General features: G+C 35.6%; 1 protein-coding gene and 1 long non-coding RNA gene across 2 annotated transcripts in view; one reads left to right on the top strand and one right to left on the bottom strand.

Moving 5' to 3' along the window:
- ric1 (RIC1 homolog, RAB6A GEF complex partner 1) overlaps positions 1-25,379 on the bottom strand; it is a 176,825-nt gene that overhangs the window by 45,287 nt on the left and 106,159 nt on the right. The window contains exons 3-10 of the mRNA XM_039759563.1: positions 25,020-25,099; positions 14,555-14,662; positions 13,747-13,889; positions 11,055-11,188; positions 10,145-10,236; positions 3,548-3,636; positions 1,074-1,218; positions 395-443 (exon numbers count right to left, since the gene is read on the bottom strand). Of these exons, the coding sequence (XP_039615497.1) occupies positions 395-443; positions 1,074-1,218; positions 3,548-3,636; positions 10,145-10,236; positions 11,055-11,188; positions 13,747-13,889; positions 14,555-14,662; positions 25,020-25,099 (840 nt within the window). The remainder of the gene's footprint in view (positions 1-394; positions 444-1,073; positions 1,219-3,547; positions 3,637-10,144; positions 10,237-11,054; positions 11,189-13,746; positions 13,890-14,554; positions 14,663-25,019; positions 25,100-25,379) is intronic.
- Positions 1-25,379, top strand: part of LOC120532993 — an 82,723-nt gene that overhangs the window by 26,587 nt on the left and 30,757 nt on the right. The gene's annotated exons all lie outside the window — the stretch shown is intronic.

Below are 25,379 nucleotides of genomic sequence, written 5' to 3'. Positions count from 1 at the left end.
ACTGTTTCACAATGTGTGTGTAATCAAAAGACGTGGATAAATACAGAGCAATACAACTGTCTTGGCTTTAAAAATAAATGTATTTTGGTAAATTTTTAAGCTTTTCCTCCATGCCCCATTGACTGCAATGTAAAGTGCTACCTAAGGCAAGATTTTTTTTTTTTTTTTTAATGTATAGGATGTGATTAACTTTCTAACACAATTTCGGTTGGCAAAAGCATATATAGCATTATTGTGAAGAAATGACTGACTTGAAAGATACCAAACCTTAACCAGTGGTTGGAAAAAAAAAATACCATAATGTAACAAAGAAATCCAAAAAACAAAAAGAATTACACATGAACATATGAATAAAAGTGGCATAAAGAGAAAGAATTATGAAGAACATTCTTACCATGGAATCAATCTTAATGGGGTCTTTCTTTGTACCATCAGGCCGGTAACTGAAAGAAAAATAATTTTATATATATAAAATATATGCTGAAAAGATGGTGTTCTAGTGCTGTCAATGAATGTCATACAGTAAAACGATTTTCATTGACAGGAGATCAAGGCACACATGAGGCTTTGACAGTGACCAGAACAAAGATAGAAATGCAAAAACAGGGATGGACCACTACAAACACAGCCTTTACCTGGAAAGGTGAGATTATTTGCAAGACGTTAGAAAACTACACGGTTTTAAAGATTTTGACTGAAAATAACAACAATTAAAATCCAAACAGATTTTTTAAAAACCTGTTACAATATAGACATTTCAAATTTGTAAGCATTAGGAATACTCGTTTCATGTCTTGATTTGTTTTTTTCCAATTTTCTGCTGTATTTTTCTAAGAAGTAGAGAAATCAACATACTGTGATTCTGTATTGATTTTTAAAACAGCAACTCACTAGGAAATCATATTCTTACACGGACTATGTTACAACATATACTTTAAGTGCTTCACTTTTAAGAAAATACAAAATAAAGTGTGTTCCCAGAATTTCCTGTAAAAATATATTAAGCATTAAACTGATATGAAGGTGAATAAAATATGTAGTTGAGAATATCACAGATGTTCTGTAATACTTACGCAAAATCTTCACCCAGGGTGCAGATGAGGGGAGCACCAAAGACACTCCACAAAGAAAGACCACCGAATTCCCAGGTAACCATAACAACACTACAGTCTGGAGACCACCGAATTAACTTTACAGCACCAGTTTTATTCCATATGTCTAAATAAAGTAAACAAAACAATAAAAATTAAATAAAGACCTACTTCTGGGACTTTTTGTGATTAAAGTAAAATCTTTTACTAGTTTCCAAAAACCAGTGCTACCATCCCAGTCTAGAAGAAGCATGATTTACGTGTTAAGACATTAGATAGTAAATTACAAATGTGGATGTTTATTATACACAACTGAGTCTTTGGATGATCTTAGTCAAATTTACTTGATGCACTAATGCTTCATTTCTTCAAATATGAATAAATAATTACATAGTAAACAGATAATAGTTAACAGATTTAATAAGAGTGGACAATGTAATTATTAAAGTTGAATGTTGTTAAATCAGAATGACATTTTCCAGGCAGTTGAAGCATTAAACCTGTGGCTCCTGATACTGTATTTCTGAAGGGTGAGGAGTTGGGTCCCCTTTTTAAGATACCAGAGTTTTTGATATGTTTTTAAATCAAATGTGGCTTTTATGATAAGCAAATCAACATACCTTTGGTTGAACCAAGTTTAAGTCAGTTAAATCAAACGTTTACTATACCAAACCTCTCTTTCTCTATGGGTGTGTATATGTATGTATTTTATATATTTTCTATTTACATACATACAAACATAGATACATACATATATAACTACATATATAACTACATACAGTATATACATATATACACACATACATACATATACATATACATACATATATACATACATATATATATTATATATGTGTGTGTGAGTGAGTGAGTGGCTGGGTGGGAATGTCGAACAAACAAAGGCAACTGGCTAGTTTGAGATTGTAAACCATGTGGTGTTTGTCTGTGTGCCATGTCCTCAAACATCGACAGCAGGGCAGGAGTGTCCAACAAAAAAGACAGCAAGATGCAGAAAGAAAGAGGGACGTAAGACATATCTGGTGAACCGAGGTTCATAAATGTACAGCACAAAAGAAACAGACAGAATACCATTGTACACCATTAAGCCTGTTTTAATAAACAGGCATTTTATTATGCTAGTCTTTTATAAGTCATAAGAGATGAATGAGAAAGCTACATACAACAGATTCAGAAAATATTCAGAACCTTTCACTTTCTACCCACTTTATTCTGCTTTAGAATTTAAATTGATAAATTTCCCATTTTCTTCTACGCTTGATAACTCATTATGACAAAGTAAAAACGTGTTTTCAGAAAGGTTTGCACTCCAATAATGAGTTCAGAAGGTGCAAAAAAGTAAAACAAGTAAAAATCTTATGGACAAACACACAGTCAGAAATCTAAAACAGTTAATATAGAAAGAAACAGATCCATTCAATTTAAAAAATCACTTTTTAAAAATGTTTTTAACATTTACAATAAAATGAAATGTTATCACTTCGATCTAAATAATGTACAGTACAAAAATAAATCAGAATACTCTCAGAAAAACCAGCATTGTCGTAAGCAAAGCTCATATACAGTAAGTACATCTCTGCAAGTAGAATCTTCCAGTCTGCTAGATCTGGAATTGGATGTTTCACATGTCATATTCAAAATTACCAGGTGAATAACAAATCAATGGATTCCCAAAATAAAATGGACTGTAGCAGAAAATACTGTTTAATAATGACCATCCTATTTTTTTGTGTTAAACGTGTTAAGTAAACGTGCAATATAACATTGTGAACACTCAGCCACTAATCATGTAAACGGCAATGGTTGGCAGCAGATTACTTACAAATGGGAGAGATGGGATCCTGTTTACCAATGGATAAAAGGTTAGCCTGGAAACAGTATTAAAAACTACTCCTTTAAGGGCAGGTATTAGCTCAGGGGAATAACAGTCTCAAAGGCCACTGAAGGACAGAAGGAGATGTTATACACCTAAGCTTATGTGAAGTCAGGCACAAGAAGTTTGGAGTCGTGGCAAGTTGAGGAAAATTTTCGACTGGCACGGGTATGAGAGAGTAAAATAAGGAGGCGGAGTGGGAGATAGGAAATTGAAAGAAAAAAGTGTTTGAGACTCCAGTGCTTGCACTCTGGTTTTTAGAAAGGTGTGCATATGAAAGGGCTAAAAAAACAACTAGTAACAGGCATAGCTTATCACAACCCAGCCCTGCACATCTTTACTTTGTGTTACCACTTTGTTCACATAGTGTACGTCTGCTCTTTTTTTTAAATATACTTTTTTAAAACAAAATTTAATAAATCTTTTCTATTTATTTTGTGTTTTCAGAGATACCACAATGCTGCTCTTCTGTCATACTTGTAATACAAGATTACAAATCAAATGAAAGTGAATAAACACAACTGACAATACAGAGTTTGTTTCAGACATTCTGCTAAGTACTTACCAGGGTAGTGTTTTGGAGTTAACTCCAGTTTGTGAGACAACTGCATGGATCCCGTAGTTGCATCAATTGAATATACTAAAACAGACCCACTGAAATATAAAACAACACTAATGAAACATATTGCAAAGACATACAGTATACCTGATATATCAGGTTTTACAAGTGCAAGTGAATAAGTACAGTGTGTCTAGTAATTGCCAAAAATGAACACTGTATTATGCTGTATAATTTTCATACATTTAATCATTTTCTAGATTAAATTTTTCAAATTCAGCCTTTACTGGAGTTGGAGCCTATCCTGACTGCAGTGGGCACAGGCTAGGAACCAACCTTGGAAGGAATGTCAGAACACTTTCATACACACTCACAAATCACTCATACTAGACTAATTTAGAGGCACCTACTAATCTGAAATGCACATTGTTGAGGTATACAAGTAACACCAAAATACCTGGAGAAAAACTCAAAACATAGAAAATACAAATTTTCCAAAGACAGTGATTGGGCCCAGAATTTAAACCCAGTCTCCTAGTGTAGTGTGGTAGCAACGCTAACCACTTTGTCACCGTTAGACCCACAGCAATGAAAAAAAGAAAGCCGCCAGCTGGATAAAAATGGATGAAAAAGAAAGTGAGCTACATCTATAAATAACAAAAGAATCTGCATTCGCCAAGATTTGCTTGTTTTTAAACCCACAAAATACTAAAGCATGATAATAAAATTACATTTTAACTAGGATTCGATTGTTACTGAAAGTGATTTGTGTTTAAAGTTGATGTTCAGCTTTATTACTTTAGTACAATGAGATTCTTATTAGCATGTCTAATATTGTCTAGTGACAACAGTATTATATTAAAGTATCACATTAAAAGGAAATTAATAAAATGCTATGTGTTAAATAAAACAACTGCTGACTATATATACAATATATACAAGAAACCCTCACACAGCTGTCAGTAAGAGCAGCTGCCTTAAGCGCTGAGGGCAAAAACTTTCTATAAATCTAGTGAGATGAATGCTTATGGCTTTGAACTGTTCACCAAAAAACAGGAGAATGAAAAGTAACAGTGCATGACAGCTGAGGTCTTAAGAAAAGTGTTTGTCTTTCTAAGGCAGCATGTGTTATATACAGTTTTGCCCAAAGCTGGCAGTTGTAATCTGACTTCATCACTGTCTAGAGAGGTTGGTCAGCAAATTAGACAACATTGAGAACTTTCTTAATTCAGGGGCTTAATAATTTTCCTCTGCTTCTAAGCAGTATATTAACAATATGCATGTATTTCATTCATTAGTGGACCACTATAACCAACATTTATTTATCAGTTTTGATTTGCTAGATCTCTGCATTTCCCCGTGGTGATTTCCAACAGGTTTTCTCATGTTTGTGACCACTTTCGCATTCCCTGATGAAAAAGAAAAAATACTCCTTAAAAGAGAATCATTTTATTTTGCCCCAATTCATTCGAAATCCGTCTGAAGGAAATTGACTTTGGATCATTTAAAACACTGTTCTGAAATATTTATATTAAAATTAAATATTTCACCTTTCCCATTTTTCTGAAGGGACAATATAGCTCTATTTTTATGCTGCCATTTTGTTCTTTAAACTAACTTTGCTCATCATTTTGAGACCAATGTATAACGTAAAAGCTGAGAATCTTTGCATTCATAACATCTGAAATCAAAACATTACCTTCATTAGTAATTGATACAAACAGTGATAGGTCAGTCCGGGCGTAATACCAGACACAATGAAGTCATTTCTGAAATGGCATAAGTACTGGGAAATATTAAACAAATGATTAATTTACAGTTGTGGCAGTGCGAGTTAGATTTTTTTTTATTATTACATCAAAATTCTTTATAAGAAAACCCATTGCTAGACGAAAAAAAAGTGTTTTAGAAAAGTGATCAGAAAAATTGTTCTCTTTTATACTCCTGTTACATCTGCTGAATAAAGAAGTAATGTTCATTATAAAATATAAGTTTCTGCTTATTCTTTATATGTACGCCATCCATATGATAGGCACTATTCTTGATTGCTATGTGTTTTTCATACTTATGTATAAATCATTCTAGTAAGACATATGAGGCGATCTAAGAAAAGGGTTATGTACTTTGAAATACAGTAAGTATTGTAATACTTAGTAATAAGGACTGTGCTTCACTTTTATTAAATCTCAATGCTCATTGAGATCCATGCTGCGATCTGCCATTAACTTTCAACATGGGGTCACAGAGGAATTTGATCAAAGTGAATTAGACAAAGCACTTCTAAGCCCATACTGATCCATGTTGTAATTACTTTTTAATAGCTACAATTGCATCTGCTTCTTGGGTGGCGTTTTAAAGCCCTGCATATTTGTTCCTTGATCAAAACCCACCACTGATCAATCCATCTGTTGGATTAATCAAGGGTTTATTTTATATTTATTTTAAAATTACATTTCTAACAGGTCTATTTTTTACCAAGAAAGTTTCACAGACATAAATTTCTGCACTAAGATACAGGCATTTTGAAAGGCATACTAAAACTGACAAAATGTACAGGTTAGGTTAATTGATCGTTCCAAGCAGAGTGTGAGTGGATCCTATAATTGACTGGCACCCTTTTCTGGCTGGTTCCTTGATTGAGATCACTGCGGCTAGTAAAGCTTTGAACTTCTGCGCACGCACCTGAATTGGATTAAGGGAATTTAAGTGTTATGCTCTGCTGTATTTATATGTATTTTTTGCCTCCAGGTGGCAGTGTTTGCTCCAGATTAACATTCCAACTTTTTAGTCAGAGCTTTATGAGGTAGTTTCTCTCTCAGATGTGCATAGCCATAGTGGAATTTGCCCAAGCAAAAGCATTCAGTAATTACATTATGGAAAGAACAATCTGGCATCATAGAGAATCAACAGTGAGTCATGGGGTTAATTCCTCTTCCCTGTTCTACATGAGTAAAACCATTTCAATAATCTCCAATTTTATTTCCAGAAAACACTTTGAAATCTCTAAAACTTTTAATCAAGCAGACTAGAGGTGTAAACTTAGTCTATTCTACTGCTGGATCAACAACAGATTCTGCTGTTTTTAGGAACAGATATTTAGTATTCTTTTGGAGCGTTGTGCAAATTCAATTGGACCTCCGTATCTGAGGGGGACTGGTTCCAGGCCAAAATCCGCAGCTGCTCTTGTCCCTTATATAAAATTGCTTACCCACATCATACTTTATATTTTAAATCATCTCTAATTTACTTATTAAACCTAAAATAATATAAATGCTAAGTAAATAGTTGTTATTCAGTAGTGTACTGTTTGAGGAATAAAGATTTCAGCAAGAGACATGCCACAAAAGATCTAAGATTTTCATTTATTTATTTCGGAGTCGGCAGCTTAAAGGTGTCTGATTTAAGTTTCTTTTTTTTTTTGTTAATAATTGTTTAGTCTTTTTTGTTGGAGTGTCTTTGTGTTCCAGAATATGTGTATGTTTTTTGTGATTTGTATAAGAGGAAGCGGGAGTGGAAAGGCAAGTGGAAAGAAATTGGCAATTGGTAGCGCGCAGAAGCCAAAGTAGAATAAGTGAGCAAGAAAGAGCTTTCCTTTTATATAGAAGTTGATTCTCAAACAACGGTGTTGATTAATCTATCGATTCGGACAGGGATGCTTCATATGAGCAGAGCTAGCCAATTCAAAAGTAGTGTGGTGGCTCACAATTGGCTGTAACTGTAAGTTTACTCCTATGCAGAGGTGGGTAGAGCAGCCAAAAATTGTACTCAAGTAAGAGTAGCATTACTCAAGTGGAAGTAAAAAGAGTCCACCAAAAACTTACTGAAGAGTAAAAAAGTACTTGGTGAAAAGACTACTCAAGTACTGAGTAACTGTTTAAACATAATAAATTATTATTTTTTTTAGAAATGTTGTAATAAGACAGACAAAAATATAAAATAATGTGCAAATTCTGCTATTTTCAAATAATAAAATAAAAAAATGAGTAAAAGTAAATCACATCTTTACAAAATAAAGATGCACAAATAACACAAAGTTCCAAATCTCAGTTTTTCACAACAAAGCTTTTGAAGCCGATACCTACAGTAGGTAATATGTATGTTTGAACAGTGTAAACTACTTACAGTGATGAGATATCCTGCACACTGACAGTTTAATACTGCATATGTACTTTGTAGTGTAGCGGGTCCGTGGCTTAAAAAAAATAAATAGAAAAGGCCCGTTTCAAATCCATAAAGCCGTGTCACTCTCCATGGGTGTAAATGCACAACCGCGGGGAGTTGATCAGGTAGTTGGAGCAAGTCGCACCTGTATGTGCGGGTCTGATCATTCTCAATTGATTTATTGGCTTCCTGCGGCGTGTGATTAAGACCCACAGAGACGTGAGTGAATATATATGGGTCAGCACAAAAAAGAAGGGGAATCAAAGAAAAGCAGAAAAGATATGAGGTTAAAAGACATGAAAGGCAGGCTTGGGAACGACAATCTGGTTCTTGCAGTGAAGCTGTGACCATTTAGCAGTGAACAGGAGCCCCGCATGACTAAAAAGTCTCTCACAGGCTGCAAGGCGTGGGAAGTTTGTGTGTGGTCATGTGACTGCATGGCTATGTCTGATTGGTGAAACAGTCATGCAGTAGATCCACTGGCAAAATATAGTTTAATGTATAAATGGAAAAAAGTAACGAGTCGAGTGTTGCCCAATGTAGCGGAGTAAGAGTAGCGTTTCTTCTTCACAAATGTACTCAAGTAAAAGTAAAAAGTATGGTGCAGTAAAAGTACTCTCAGAAGTACAATTTTTTTAAAAAGTTACTCAAGTAAACGTAACAGAGTAAATGTAACTTGTTACTACCCACCTATGCTCCTATGAGTCATTTTATTCAACTCCTATGGTGGGAGTCTATAACAGGGTATTTCTGGAAAATAAATTTTATTTAAACTATTTTAAACTTTACAGTACAACAAAGAGAAAAGCAAAGAGATTTGGGATCCCCTATATAACCCTTTGCACCACCTGAAAGCCACAACATCAGAATTGCTGTAAGGACTCCAGAATATACAGTACATTTTATAAATATGTTATAGAGTTATAAATTACTCAGTGCATTTTTGCTACTATTGAAGTAACTTCAGCACAGTTATGATGAGTAAGCAGGCAGCTTCTAATGGGGTTGAAAGTGGCTGTTCTGTGTGATACTGATTAGAAGTAGTGGGGCGACATGCTTTTGTTTGTACACTGGCAGTGTGATAAAGGCGCTATATAGGCACCTGACCCAGCACAGATTCACACTGAGGCACATGTAAAATCAACAGGCTCTTTATTTTGCTCTTCAGCCGTGGGGCACGCCTTCCCCGTGTCCCGCCGGCCCAACACAGTCCCAAAGCACTTCAGTACAACACAAACACCACTTCTTCTTGCACCACCACTCCTCCCAGGCAAACTCATCCTCTTCCTCCTGATTCTGGCCGTCAAGTGGTGGAGGCTGGCCCATTTTATAGCCCACCCGGAAGTGTTCCAGGTGCTTGACCACCTGGTCCCAATTGCACCTCCAGGCGGGGCTGAAGACTTGTCCAGCTGGGCTCTTGAGTCCAAGCAGCACACCCTAGCAGCCACCCCAGCTCCCAACCAGGCTGTGGAGGACTCCATCTCCTATGGAGCCATGCGGGAGGCTGTGGAATCACCGTCGGCCAGGGACGCTGCCACCAAGCCTCCCGGGGGAGGTATTGAGTTGCCCATGGTGACTCCCCCTGAACATATGCAGAAGGGGCATCCTGGCTGGGCATGGGACCCAGTCGCCCGCCACAGCAGTTAAAATGTATGATGCAATTCTTTTACTTTAAAAGTCTGCATGCCCTAAGTGATAGTATTAAGTACAACACTGGAGCACTAATGGGACCCCCTGATTATCACAGAATATTCCACAGACTGGAGCAAAGCAGAAATCAACTGCTGACAGGATTAACTTTTTAATGCTTAAAATGGATCATAGAAGATTGAGTATTTCATTTAAAATAAGAAAAGAAAACCACTTTTAATATTGTATTTTAATGTGAAAATGTGCCTTATATTATGAACTTTAAGGACTGGACAAGTCAGAATAAATTAAACATGACTGTTTGTGGATATTTACTAGAAGTTGTATCATCATGAAGGTATAATCACAAGCATCCTTCAGCGCAGAAATAGGCCATCAACTGTGTATTTTAAACATGCTGTGTAAAAGTTTGCTCACATTTGATTACAGACAATGCCAGGGAGACGGAAATAACAAAAAACTTTGGTTATGATAGGTTTATATTTACGCAAGTTTCATGATCCATCTTATTGCATCGAAAAGGCTATTAAAGTGATAACAAAATATTAACAACCCATTGCATTCTAAATTATACTTGTCAGACATTAAAGTTATAAGGTTATAAATTATTTTATGTAAGATGTTAGCTTACAGCAAACAAATTCCACCTGCAATCTTGCTGATGAGTGAACAACGAAAAGAAATATGGGTGGAATTCATGCACAAAACAAAGCATTGTTACATTAAGAACTGCTTTTCATACAATACTTTGGGAATATTATTTACTGAATTTAAGGATAGAAAAAATATTACCTTGCACATCCAAAAGCCATCAACCTGTACTTGTTGTTTATGGCTACACATGTGCCATCTGTTACATCCTGTGCCCAAACACCCTGGAGTTGCTTAAAAATGAGCAAAAAGCACATATATAAATATAGGTCAAATAAGCAAAGGTACAGATTATATCCTTTTCCACTTAATAAAACAAATGTCTAAGGTTACACATAAAGTAATGTAAATCCAAATTCTACTGAAGTAAAAGATTTTTAAAAAGGACGCCATTACCCAAAAACAGCCTGCAAAAGAGGTTAGTTACATTGCTGAATATGCATCACTTTCTATAACAAAAACATTTGAGAAAGTAGGTGAAATGCCAATGGAAGTAGCTGAAATGCCAATGGCCATGATTAACAGCTTCCATATCTTTTGAAACAATCTCGAGTGCAGCACTGTCGTGTCATATGTTTTTTTTTTTTTAAGACTTAAGGCAATCTGTATACAAAAAGAATTTTAGCCTTTTTAAAATTTGCGGTTTTGATATTTTGGATAATTCACTTTACTGAAAGGTATTATAAAAAAATGTACTTTCTAATTAAAGGTGTGCACAATTTTGATTAAGCAACTGAAAAAGGTAAGTGAAACTAAAACTGTACCTTACCGAACTAACCTCTTAAGTCTAAAAATATACCATTAAGTCCTGCTTTCACTACTAGAGTTAATGCGTGAAATGAAAATGTTAACGCCAAAAATGAGAACTTTCTTTTTTTTTTTTTTTAAACAAAAATCCTATTTGAAAGGCTTAAATTGATTTGTAAATTTTCTGACTGAACTGAAAAAGTTACATAAAACCCTTTGGCAAATTTTGTAGAGCAGTTCTAACATGCCCTGTAATATTAAATATGCATGTCAACTGTGCAGCACAAACTACTATTGTACGTACCTCTGCAGTAAATCTGCTTGACATTGGTGTTATAAACCCTACACGGCCATCATTAAAAACAACAGCGAATCCATCAAGGGTTATGCAGTATTCCATGTCCCTAACATGCACACCCTCAAAGTCTAGTGAAGGACCTGGAAAAAAATAATTTGAAAATAACAGTTTAGGGGTTACCAACACCACCAAAAAAATATGCTATGAGACTTGCACTTAAATAATATGTATATGGGCAGGTACGTATATATACATATCTACATCTATTAATATCTTTCTTTCTCTTGCATATAAAATCTTGAAGCAAATTATATTTTTAATTTTACTTTAGTAAACTGGTGTGGATTTTCAACTCGGTTATACTGCTACCAAGTTGTCTATAGTATTTGTGGTTTACTTCAGCATGGAGCTACTGTTATATTTCGCTGTTCTTTACGTCTGTTGGCTACTAACAATGACTCTAACCTTGCGATACTCATGCAGTACAATACGTGATATGGAATCACTGTGATATCTTGAAAACAATTTTGTCATTTACCTAGCACTGGAATTCACTTAAAGTGACAGTTCCAGCGACTGAGGTGGCAAGACTTTAGCAGATGCAGTCATTAGATGCAACAAGCGTCCATTCCAAAACTCATTGTGAGTTGTTCCTGGACTTAAATCTGACACAGCGTTTAGGCAATAACATGATCTTCCCTTACCACACAAAGCAAATGCATTCCTGTAATTATCACCATTTTTCAATAATTTAATAGGTAAAGCAAAAGAAAAAGAAAAAAACAAAAGTTCTGACCTCCAACTTAGAAATAAGCTTGAAAATTTGTTGTTTTTTATGCCGAACATTTTGTGGGTATGCCTATTTTGATTATGATTCAATTCAGAATTTGCATGCATTTTTGGGGGCAATGCCTTTTGTCAGTGTTATTCAATTTAAAATATGTATACATGTCTTTTCTGTACGTATTTATTTAATATAATTTAATTAAAAATTATTATGTATTCCTTTTTGTTGCAAAAAGATATCATTCATAGTGTTCATTTGTTGCATTTATTAATCAGTGCCACCTCTAAAAAGGTTTTCTGCAATTGAATCAATAAGAAAAAGTGTAATTGTGAAGCTGCTTCATAAAGCATAAACTTTAAAGAATACATTTCTAATTTAATTACATCAAAATGTATGTAGCAGAAGGTGGCAGAAGGACTACGATACTTCAAAGGACAGGTTGTCCTATTTAACTGTAAATAATTATACTTTAAATGGCTGCATTATTAGAGAAATAATTACTTGCATTACAGAAATTAAGAGCTTTTAATAGCTTTTTTGACTCAAACGAACTCTGCACAAATCCAGACAGCTATACCATACAAATAATCACCACATTTGCTGAATGTAACAACGCATTTGCCGCCATCATCAAAGGTATCTGTTTTATAGGGAGAAAAAAAAAGGCTTTTGTGCATTTCTGAAGCAAAGCCTATGTAAAATGTTGTTACTTATACCTCTCACATCTCTGAATTGAGAGATAAAAGCAAAGAACAATGCATACTTTGTCACATTGCCTGATCAGAATGCTTTTTGAAAAAAACTACTTATAAATAAAAAATTGTATAAAATACAGCAATTTTATATATGGATTCAATAATATCAGGCAGTGCTTCTGCTATTAGCTGATTCACTGTGAGCTCACTTCTCTTACAGACAAAATGTTCTAGTGTCTGGTTCCTCATTCACTGGGTTACACCAGATGCATTACAAGGGTGGCAGTCAGCATTGTCTCACACGCGACCACTTATTGGCCTTATACTGTATGGTAACTGAAACATTCACATTAGCCCGAACATTTATTCTCTGGGTAAATAGGAAACCCTTATTTTATGGAAAAAAAAAAAAAACTTCTCACAAGGGTTAAAATTCTATAAAGTTTATAAAATTTTAAAGTGTATGTCTTGGAAAACGAATCATAATTATACTGTGAGAAAACAAGTAGCTTTATGAACAAAACCAAATTAATTATAAACAGCTGAGGAAGTCTACCCCACCTTAATCTTATAGAAGACACTTAACACAATTTGAGGCTGCAGGGAGCGGAGTGGATTCTAGCAGCGCCATGGTACAAGAAAAGCACCCTAGAGGATATGTACCTGTCCATCACAGGGCCCACTCGCACAAAATAATGTAGGGACAATTTACAATTGCTGATTAATCTAACACTCAATTATTTTGGATATTGGAAGAAAACACATTTAAATATTATAAATAAAAAAAGAATATGCCATTTAAATTCAGTTCCCTTTTAGAAGGGTATAAAACATCAGGAAATAATTGAGAAATTCACATTAAAGCAACTCATAGCTAATTGAGAAAATGTATGTACATATCAAGTAAACACATTTAGCAAAATACATTTGGGGGGTTGTGAAAAACTAACCCAACATTTCTCAGACCTCAAGGTGCAAATGAAGACTACAAATGAAAATTGTTGGAAAAGTCATCTAATGTGCCCTGCAATTAAGTGTAGGACACCAGCTTTTGCAACAGATATTCATCCAAAACACAATATTTGTCACAGACTGTGGAGAAATCTTCTTAATTAAAACAAAGAGCCTGGAAATCAAAACATGACATTCATTTAACAGCAGCAATGTATTGATCAGTTTTCAAACTATTCTTTAGAATACTGTATATTAAACCTACCACGTGATGACTGCAAGTCTGCAGAAATAGGAACGGTGCAGAGATTGATGGCCTTTCTGCCATTTGTGATGCCTTCCCAGTGCAGGAGATGAAGCAGTCCATCAGAAGTGGATACCATTAAATCATCATGCATTGACTGCAAACTGAACCAAATTAAGTACTTGTTACTCAGATTCTACACTGTTACCAACCACAGAGGATGAAATTACTACACAGATCATATGCATGCACTAAAAATTAAAAACAGAATTCATTTATTACAAAAGTAAATATACGTTAGAAGAAATTAGAAAAATAATTTTCTGGGACACATTGGATAAGTTGGCCATGTTTTCAGACACTGTCTATTCAAATTAAAATTGCTTGCTGAAACACTACTCAAAATTTTGAAGGAATATCGTGAATTATTAAAGGATGCAAAAGGAAAATATTAATCCACATCAGAGAAATTCTACCGGAAAATACAAAGTGCTGCATGAGTGTCAAGCAGCCATTTGTCACCTTGCTCATGGAAATATGCACCCTGTGTTTAACTTCCAGAGCCATTTACAAGAACCTAAGAGTGACTCACTACCTTATAGTTAGACTTTGCTCTCTTGGATATTTAATTAAAAAAAAAAAAAAATATATATATATATATATATATATATATATATATATATATATATCATATTTTACTCCTTTTTGTTGCATGAGAAAGTTTCATTTAAATGAAAAAACCGCCTGTCCAAAACAAATAGACATACATCTTTATTTAAAACACACAGACCCTGTTACTCTAAATACACATATTTTACAAATAATTTACCTTGTGATAGGTGCTTGTAAATCAATAACTGTCTTCATTTCTACACTTAACATTGGAGCACATTGTTCTTCTTTGTAGCCTGGTGTCAATTTCACACGAGAGCTGCCTCTGTTTAAAAAAAAAAAAAAAAACTAACATCAGTACCATAAAGCCTGAAGGCATCGTCCTTTAATTTTGAGAATGACTCTAAAAAAAGGGGCATTCAGTATTCAGTTTAATTGAAATAGAGCACACCTGAAACCAAGAAATTCCTTGCATATAGTAGGGCATTCAAGTTCTTGATCCTGCTAGTACTTGTGTTGTCTTAATGTTTAATGTGTGTCACATTAAGAAAGATATTACTCAGCTCTTAGAACAACCCTTAAAAGCCAAATTACTGTATAATGCGCATGTCCACATAATGTAAACACAAACATATTGCTCTAAACACAGACACATACGGTGGGTACGGAAAGTATTCAGACCCCCTTCAATTTTTCACTCTTTGTTATATTGCAGCCATTTGCTAAAATCATTGAAATAAATTTTTTCCCTCATTAATGTACACACAGCACCCCATATTGACAGACAAAAAAAAGAATTTTTGAAATTGTTGCAGATTTATTAAAAAAGAAAAACTGAAATATCACATGGTCTTAAGTATTCAGACCCTTTGCTCAGTATTTAGTAGAAGCACCCTTTTGAGCTAATACAGCCATGAGTCTTCTTGGGAAAGATGCAACAAGTTTTTCACACCTGGATTTGGGGATCCTCTGCCATTCCTCCTTGCAGATCCTCTCCAGTTCTGTCAGGTTGGATGGTAAACATTGGTGGACAGCCATTTTTAGGGCTCTCCAGAGATGCTCAATTGGGTTTAAGTCAGGGCTCTGGCTGGGCCATTCAAGAACAGTCACAGAGATGTTGTGAAGCCACTCCTTCGTTATTTTAGCTGTGTTCTTAGGGTCATTGTCTTGTTGGAAGGTAAACCTTCGGCCCAGTCTGAGGTCCTTAGCACTCTGGAGAAGGTTTTTGCCCAGGATATCCCTGTACTTGGCCGCATTCATCTTTCCCTCAATTGCAACCAGTCGTCCTGTCCCTGCAGCTGAAAAACACCCCCACAGCATGATGCTGCCACCGCCATGCTTCACTGTGGGGACTGTATTGGACAAGTGATGAGCAGTGCCTGGTTGTCTCCACACATACCGCTTCAAAATATTACATTTCTCATGATTGACAATGGGTTTCCCTATAGAAATTTTAACTATAAATTTAATTTATTCACAAATTGATTCAGTTTGTCAATTTCAGGAAATTGAAAAATACCACATGGATAAAAAACATGCTTTAAAGTTTTCAAACATATTTTTAGGAAGCAAAATTCATTATTTTATGTGAAAATGCAATTAATTCAAAAAGTAATGCTTGCTTGTTTAAAAAATAATGATAAAAATTACAGCAATGGAAAAGGGCCGATACTTTAAACCAACAAAATCCATAATAATGCGAAACAATAAAATGAATGTATGCATTTTAAAGCCATGAATTTTGCAATGATAGCCTGCCATGTGCTCAATCAACCATTGTTTCGAATTAGGGCTTTCCTCTACTAGAGGACTGTGGGAAGGAATAGAAATCTGTGTATTACTTTACCCTTAAAAGGCAGGAAGCTGCAGCACAGCTTCTTGTGACAGATTATTGTGGTGTTGTGCTCTTTTTAAACCCATCTACTTTAATGTTAGTAGTCTAATACAATTGAGAAATCAAACTTCAAAGAAAAAAATATTTAATAAGAAAATGACAAATAGAGCTTAGCACAGAAAGACATAACAGAAAGTACAAATATGTTATAAATATACATCTTACACTACTGCAAAATAAAAGAAGGAAAACGAAGGCCAAACAATTAACTCAATTAAAGATAAAATGACTCACTGAAAGTGAAATTGGTTGGAACAAAAACCCATAGCCACTGAAATGACCCCCAGGACTAAACTTGACAACCACTGATGCCAAGTGTTTAAATGTGGATAACAGAAAAAGCAATGTTCATTAGGTTAAATATGATAAGCTGAAGATAATGAAAGAGATGTCTGTATGAGCCACCATAACATTAAAGAAAGGTTTAGACATGTTGATTTCAGATGTCTTACTATTATTAATTACACAGTAAAACACATTCTATCACTGTCTGCTAGGCATTCATTTTCTGTGCTAAGCAGTACCAATTATCAAACCAATAAATAAGTGCAGTAGTATAAAGCTTATAAGGTGTTCGAAAACAATACATGAGAAAATATAAAATTGAAAGTGTAATCAATATGTTTGGTAGTGATATTCTATAAAGTAAAGGCATGGCTTTGTAAAAGTACAAAAAATAAAAAAAATATACTGTATTAAAACAGTGGACCAGCTCTTCACCCTTAGCAGAGTCCTGGAGGGTGCATGGGAGTTTGCCCGACCGGTCTACATGTGTTTTGTGGACTTGGAAAAGGCATTCGACCGTGTCCCTCGGGGAATCCTGTGGGGGGTGCTCCGGGAGTATGGGGTACTGGACCCCCTGATAAGAGCTGTTCGGTCTCTGTACAACCGGTGTCAGAGCTTGGTCCGCATTGCCGGTAGTAAGTCGAGCCCGTTTCTAGTGAGAGTTGGACTCCGCCAGGGCTGCCCTTTGTCACCGATTCTGTTCATAACTTTTATGGACAGAATTTCTAGGCGCAGCCAGGGTGTTGAAGGGGTCCGGTTTGGTGGACTCAGGATTAGGTCACTGCTTTTTGCAGATGCTGTTGTCCTGTTTGCTTCATCAGGCCGTGATCTTCAGCTCTCTCTGGATCGGTTCGCAGCTGAGTGTGAAGCGGCTGGGATGAGAATCAGCACCTCCAAATCTGAGAGCATGGTCCTCAGCTGGAAAAGGGTGGAGTGCCCTCTCAGGGTTGGAGGAGAGATCCTGCCCCAAGTGGAGGAGTTCAAGTATCTCGGGGTCTTGTTCACGAGTGAGGGAAGAATGGAGCGTGATATCGACAGGCGGATCGGTGCGGCATCCGCAGTGATGCAGGCTCTGCATCGGTCTGTCGTGGTGAAAAAGGAGCTGAGCCGTAAGGCAAAGCTCTCAATTTACCAGTCGATCTACGCTCCTACCCTCACCTATGGTCATGAGCTATGGGTAGTGACCGAAAGAACGAGATCGCGAATACAAGCGGCTGAAATGAGTTTCCTCCGCAGGGTGTCTGGGCTTTCCCTTAAAGATAGGGTGAGAAGCTCAGTCATCCGGGAGGGGCTCGGAGTAGAGCCGCTGCTCCTCCGCATCGAGAGGAGTCAGATGAGGTGGCTCGGGCATCTGATCAGGATGCCTCCTGGACGCCTCCCTGGTGAGGTGTTCCGGGCACGTCCAACCCGGAGGAGGCCCCAGGGAAGACCCAGGACACGCTGGAGGGACTATGTCTCTCGGCTGGCCTGGGAACGCCTTGGGATTCTCCCGGAAGAGCTGGAAGAAGTGGCCGGGGAGAGGGAAGTCTGGGCCTCTCTGCTTAAGCTGCTACCCCCGTGACCTGACCTCGGATAAGCGGAAGAGGATGGATGGATACTGTATTAATGCTGTGTCTTTTCCAAGAATGCAACTCATAAATTAAAATGCTGCATTATAAAATAATTACAAATTAAGGACAAAAATCATGTCATAAATGACAAAAATCAGATAATTAAATTGTAATTGTTTCAGATTTTTTTTGGAACTGGGCAATTTAGAATATCTGAATATTGGAATACCTAAAAAAAAAAAAACAAAAAAAAAACAGAATATAGTAATCTCAAACGTATACACACACATGCACCATGAAATCATAGATGACATTATACAATGAGCAATAGAAACTAGCAACACTGAGAATGGAAGAATATGAAAAGTGTAATAAGTAAGACACATAACAGACTGATGATTATCTTTTGTAATAGGAATTATAATATATGATACAGTGGAAAATGAGACAGATATACAATAGTTAATTTGTCCCCAAAATGAATACTAAATGAATCAAAGGTCTTTTTGTATTATTGTTCCTATGAGAAGAGTTGATTTTATTCAAATCTAATGGAATGCCCGCTTCTTTCAGATTCACTAGCGTGCAGTGAATATAGGCAGTTACTTAACCCAATAAAGCAGATTTTTTCCTTAAAGGCTCAAAAAGTAATATTGATTAAAATATCATATATCATGAATCTTTTGTTCTTTTCACATAGCATTCTGGTCTTACTCTTTCTTTAGGGTACTATACAAAAAGAACAAAGACTTGGTGATTAGTATTTTCATGTCTTTACTTAATGTACTTCAAAAAAGTCATCTTTGGTTCCCACTTGGATTCAAATCTACTTTTAGATTCAAATTATACTACTGCTTATATAAAATGCTAGAAAACTTTTGTTGCCCATGGATCTTAAAATCCTTTGTCAAAATTTACACATTTAGGTTGCTTTCTCTGGTTGTGATTCTTGATTTCTAAAAGGCTAGACTGTGTCTGAACTACAAAGTTAAAAACCTAATTCAGCAACAAGAAAAACATTTTTGAAGTGATCCAGAAGGAATTACAACTTGTCAAGCCCCTTACAATAGCCTAAAAGCAGAATAAAAAATAGAATCATATTTTCTTTTGAAATTGTGTTTACTCAAAATAAAGAAGAACAAACATGAGAATATAGTCCAGCTGATTTCCTCTGCTTTTAATACTAAAATCAAATGCTACTCGTGAAATTGTTTGTGGTAAGACTTCCCAAAATAAGGATACCAGAACAAAATGCACTTTGTTTAGATATCATTCTCCATCAGCTGATCAAACTAATTTTCCACTGACAAGCAGTACAAAAAACTGCTATATAAATGTAATGAATTATTATTATTACTATTATTATTATTACAGCAGACACAACCAAAGTCATAGAAATTAATGAAAATATACTCATTTTGATAAATGAAGAATTATGTATTTTAGTTACCGGGGCGGCCAACTCCAATCCTGGAAAGCCACAGTGGCCAATCCTCACCAATAACAGATCAGATTTAACTTCATACCTTGTTAATGTTTTAACTCTACCATGTCAGTTCATGCTGAAATTGGATTTTGCTCCTTTCTAATGATACCTGCCATCATCAAGTGATTTGAGTTCTAAAACAGAGGAGTAATTTTCAGTTCTCTACTTTCTCTTCAGTTTCCTTCGGAGTACTTAATTAAACCAATTAGTGAATGATGAATATAGACAGGAAGAAATGGAGACAAGCTAGATGTAGAACTGCTGATTTCTTTGTCATTTGCATCTTATTTATAATAAGGAGCAGTTAAAACAATGAATACAGCTATTTAAGACTAAAATAAGCAATTAAGGATTAAATATCTTAACAAGCGAGAAAAATTAAAATGAAGCAGAAAAATGTCACTTGAGCAATAAGTGCTTCATCGGCAATGAATGATTTCTCATGGAATAATTGGGTTGGAAGAGCATGCAGAAGCTCTGAAGCCCTCCAGGACCAACACTGCTCAGTCCTGATTTAAAGGGTCTGTGTCTTAACACTAGAATCTCTGAAGCCTACAAAAAAAACTCGTAATCCTAGGACACCTTAAGTTCCTTTGCACTTCTCCATTTGCATCTTCTGTTTTGCAAAAGTGTCGATCAATACAAGCAGCAAGCAGCCTGCTGTCCCATCCCCCCACCACCGCAACTGAACTCTCTCAAAAAGTTCTCCCAGCCTGGAGTTGTATAGGGTAAATAATAAATCATTATTTGGAACACTTGCATTTCATTTGTGTTCTGTGTCTACAATGATCTGGGTAAATGTATAATAGGATGACAGCAAATGTGAGGCAAGAAATGTTGAACACATACCTAAAATTGAAACTATTTTCATGTTCTAGTACCAATGACCAAATTTTGACATGAAGTCAAAGACAGAAGTCCAAAATTGAAATAAACACTTTCACAAAAGGTACACATATAACAAAACAAGTGCATTTTTATTCAACAATATAACCAAAGAAAAAGGAATTGGGTTAGGGTATGACACTGACACAACCGCTTGGGTGGTGCAGCGGTAAGAACTACAGACTCATAATTAAGAGGTTGCCGGTTCGATTTCAGGTGCTTCCCAGATTTACCATTTTGAGTAGTGACTACTCTTATTGGTACCATTATACAGTAGAATAAAAATTTACATTTGAGATGAGTCTGTAACAGCCGGTGTAAATGTATGGTATTTGTAAAGGTTAGGGTTTTCTTTTTTAATTCTGTTTTATTCTCTCAGTCTCATTCACACTCCCCCCAATATGACTCTGCTGTTTTCAAATAAAGACGTGCTATAACTGAGGTGAACTCAGATGAGGATTCTACATAGGAGAAAAAGAACAGCAGCCTTCCCCGCAAGAAACATTCAGTCACACATAAGAACAACACAGCTGCACCAGGCGTAAAGACAAAAGATGGCACAGTTTGGATACAGCAATAGGCTGGACATCTGTAACACAAGTTTAATTATGTCACTGTTCTCTGTACAAATATATTTTATAAATCTACTTTTCTTTCTACTCACATGCACAGTGGACACATATTTAGCACAAAGGCTAACCATTTAAAACTGATAGGACAAGCATTTTAAGACAAGACAAGTTTGGGGCAACTGCAAAATGGGCAGCGAGACTGATAACTATTGTATACTATTTCTGTGTCTCAAACACAGCATGAAACCGTATCCTCTTTGCCTTGTTTGGAATGGCATGATTCACCTAAGTGCACATGAAGAAAGAGTATAAAGCATTGGAACATTGCCTGGCACACCTTTGAAGCCAACAGATGGATGGGAGATAATGTCATCCGGTCTGGAAAATCCTTCCAACGCAGCAACGAAAATGGCAGACTCTACACATTGGGCCCCCACTCCTGAACTGGGTTCTTGCCATGGCTTCCTTCATCTGTTATGCAGCATAAGCCGTCATTAAAGGAAGCTAAGTTATTGCTCATATGTGATTTCTTGCCGCCGTATCACTAAAGGAGGGGTATTGCCTTTTAATATCATATCTGTATAGATTCAGATTATGTTCTGCAATTACAAAAGAACTAATTCCAACAAGGGGGTTAACACCCCCTACTGGATACAGCATCATCCTTCCAGTCAATCTGCCACGCACATGTCCTTCAACGGAACAGCAGGGCTTACAGAGCTTGCCAAGATACTGTGCAAAGTAACCCTTGAGAGACGTGCCAGTTGTCAACAACACTCTGGAGTTTAACAAAGCTGAAGGTCATCATATTGTTGTCGACCAATTCAATTTTGTGCCACTTAATAAACCAGTGCAGAATGTAGGGATGTATGTAGTTCATCTCTCTAAACATTTTTAAAGCGAAAACCTGAACTTGTCCAAAGAGTTTCCAAGCATTGTAACAAATTTAAGGGTGTTAACTTATTTGATGGTAACATTTAAAATCCTCCCTTTCATAACATGGTAAGTATACATTGTACGTGAGGTCCCAAATAGAAAGTGACATACTGTATGACTGCTTTGTAATATCATGGATGTTTTCACTGGGCTCTCAGTTTTGCAGCCAACGAAAGCTTTAGCTGACCAAGAGTCTAGTGAAAGTTTTAACCTTTATTTTCATGAGAAATTAAAGACCCTTTGAAACATCCCTCTTCAAAACTGACTGCAGAGTACAGCAGGTCAGAGTTCATAATTCTAAAGTGTTCCATGGTCTCTGGTAATTTATATACTGAGTGAGCAGAAGGATGCATTAGCTCAAATGGAGATCATCTTTCAAATAACTATGGCCATAATAGTTTAAAGTGTGCCTTGTGAACATGGATTTAGTTCACAAAACAGAAATAAAACAAACTTCTGAAATTCACTGAATAATGCAAAATTCATGAATCTCACTCTTATCTATCAGCTTAGGCCTCCTCATTAACAGTTTCAGTTTAACAGAGTACTTACAAAGTGGAAAAAAACTAAGATCAAGATGGAGCAGAGTGTGCAGTACAGGGTATGATGTAAGGGAGTAAAAAGGAAAATAATGCATATTGTTTAAAAAGAGTCACTGATGTTGGACATGGACATTATTTCACATAGTTTACAAACAGAGGCAAGATTAAGCAAAACAACATGACATAAAAAGATAACCCATTAAAGATTGTCAGTAAAGTAAACCCTATATTTTTAAGAAATTCAAGGAAAGGTTTTAAAGTTTGCAATTTGACTGCCACATAGATTCTCAAATCCACTATGTGCAGCAATGAGGAGTTCTGCTTCAACAGTTTCAAAAATAAAATTCAAGCCCTGATGGATGATTTTAAACAGTAACTACTCTGAGAATGCAGTATAAGGAGTAAGTAATAAACAAAATTGGCAAAATGCTCAAAACACTGCATAGATAAATACTTGTGTTTGTATCATAGCTAGATGAAAAGGAGGAGGAGGTCATAACATGCATTTGTTTCCCCAAGTTTGATGGGAGTTGACCATCTTGGTAATGTAGCAGTCTACTGCAAGAGTAATGTGTGAGCAAACAGGTAACTATAATGGAATTTTAAGTAAAAAAATGAAGTGCTTTTACAAATACTATATATTTCATGAATTACGTTTATAGTGAGAAATATTTTATTCCAAGCTAAACAAATAAAAAAACACAACAAAATAGGCAGCAATCTTGCAGAACAAAAAAAGGATTTATTTATTTTGAGTCAATCTGTAGACATATATGTGGACACAAACATTGGCTGGCTTTCTGACCTTTAGATTAACAGCTTAACATTTAGCCTAAATACAAGTGTGGTCAATGTTAAAATAATGTTAAAAACCAAAGCATGTACATGTTTCAGACATTCACAAGCAGCTACTCTATGCTAGATCAGATGCCTAAATTGGTGGTGACAGAACACATTTTCATCAAGTAAATTATTCATTGAGTTACCTGAAAGAATGCTCTATTATTGTCATTTTAGAAATGTGGCATTCCACATTCACCTGCATTATTAACGTAAATTCACTTAAAATAAAAAATGTAAAAAAAAAAAACACAAAAAAAAAGGGGAAGAAAATCCGACAAATACAATCTCAAGGCAGAAACTAAACAAGTCATTTTTAATGTTACTCTTACACAGTGGAACTACTCAATGTCAAAAAGTAAATTTCTGAATTTTTTTCATGATTTCAAGTAGTGCGACATCAAACCATCAAACTGTCCCAAGCGGTAAAAAAAATGACCTAAAACAACTTTGCCTGCTTTAGAGTACTATATACGCACACTCACTTGTGGCCATTCTCTTTTTAGAAGCAGAAACAAAGCATGCAGGGGAAAAAACTGTGTGTAGCACAAATAAACTTTCTTAGCTTTAAGTTAAGAACGCATCAGTCTTAAATACCGTTTTAATTTTGTGAATGAGCTTTCAATGGAATACAGTATATACTTTGAGGTCGTTAACGCGAAATGTGACTCGGGCTTGGAATTCTATGTAATTACGATTAAACCAGAGAATTAAACCACAGTGACAGTAATAATCCATTTTTAATGTTAAACTCGAACAATTCTCTGGGCAGTAATTTGCTTCCATCTAGGATAAAATAACACTATGCTGTAAAAAATCACAAATATTTGTTTATGTTTTGCCACACTAAGTTAACTAATGGAAGGCAGAGCCTTAAGACAAAACACAATGCAAGTAAAGGAGAAGATGTAAAGCCAGTTTTTGAACCAAATTGAACCTGAAACATTAGTTGAATTAAGTGATATGGATGATAATGTGAACTGGCCATCAGACGTTGACATGGACAGTGAAGCTGATGAATACAACACAATATGGCGAAACCGCCATGATATGCCTTGTGACTTTGGTTGCCTGAAGGTTCACCATGCAAGCAGGTATGTGGCAAAGGCGGCAAAATAACTGTGATCCAGTAGAAAAATATTTATACCTTAAGCACTGTTCATAATGCAGGAACTGTCATATGTATCAGGGGAAATGTGGAATTCACTAAGACTTGCCCTGTGGTAGCCTATGATAACACAACCCAGTCATGTTTTGATATTCTAACCTCTCATTGTCAAGCAGCAGGAAAAACATAAGAAAAGTGTGCAAAGAAAAACGTTTCTACTATCCCGATTGCAACATCGGGCTGTGTATTAATGACCGTCTCAGAACATATCACATGAAGAAAATGTATAACGTTTGCATCAGTACAGCAACGGACACCAGACATATCTTTTTACTGTATTTTATGTTCATGTTTTGATATTTACATGCTTCTGTTACACATAACATTTTTTCCTGTTAAAAAAAAATGTTGTTTTTGGCTTGTTTTACCGGGGATAAACAACGCTAAGAAGGCTACATATATGTAAAATGAAAATTATATTTTTGCTGAAATATCATTATAGTTAAACTTTTAGAAAATAGCTTCAGAAAGCAAAAAATTATTCCAGCTGTTCTGATAAGTAAATCATGAATTAAACCACTTACTTGGGATACAGAGGTTCATAAAGATATTTGTCTTCTCCAGCAGGCAAGATACTGAAGAGCAACACATAACCATTTGCTGTCTGAAATACAGAGAGAAAGATAATAATTATCAACTTGTGTAATGCTTTAAAATAGTCAAACAGACATATAAAAAACTATTAGCAATAAACAGAAAAAATTAGATTAAAATTAATTTATTTGATAACAAATGAGCAGTATCACAATCAAAGTTCACGTTACTCAGTTTATATGAAAAACGCTGGATGCAACATTAAGGACAAAAGAAGGTAACTAAAATGACTACAAAATAGCAGAAAGCATAGCTTTTTACAAATGCAAAAAAAATTCAAGTATACTAAA

The sequence above is a fragment of the Polypterus senegalus genome, chromosome 7, assembly GCF_016835505.1.
Source record: "Polypterus senegalus isolate Bchr_013 chromosome 7, ASM1683550v1, whole genome shotgun sequence".
Taxonomy (NCBI): Eukaryota; Metazoa; Chordata; class Cladistia; order Polypteriformes; family Polypteridae; genus Polypterus; species Polypterus senegalus.
The sequence above is the reverse complement of the archived record's forward strand: the minus strand, read 5'-3'. Positions and strand labels throughout refer to the sequence as shown.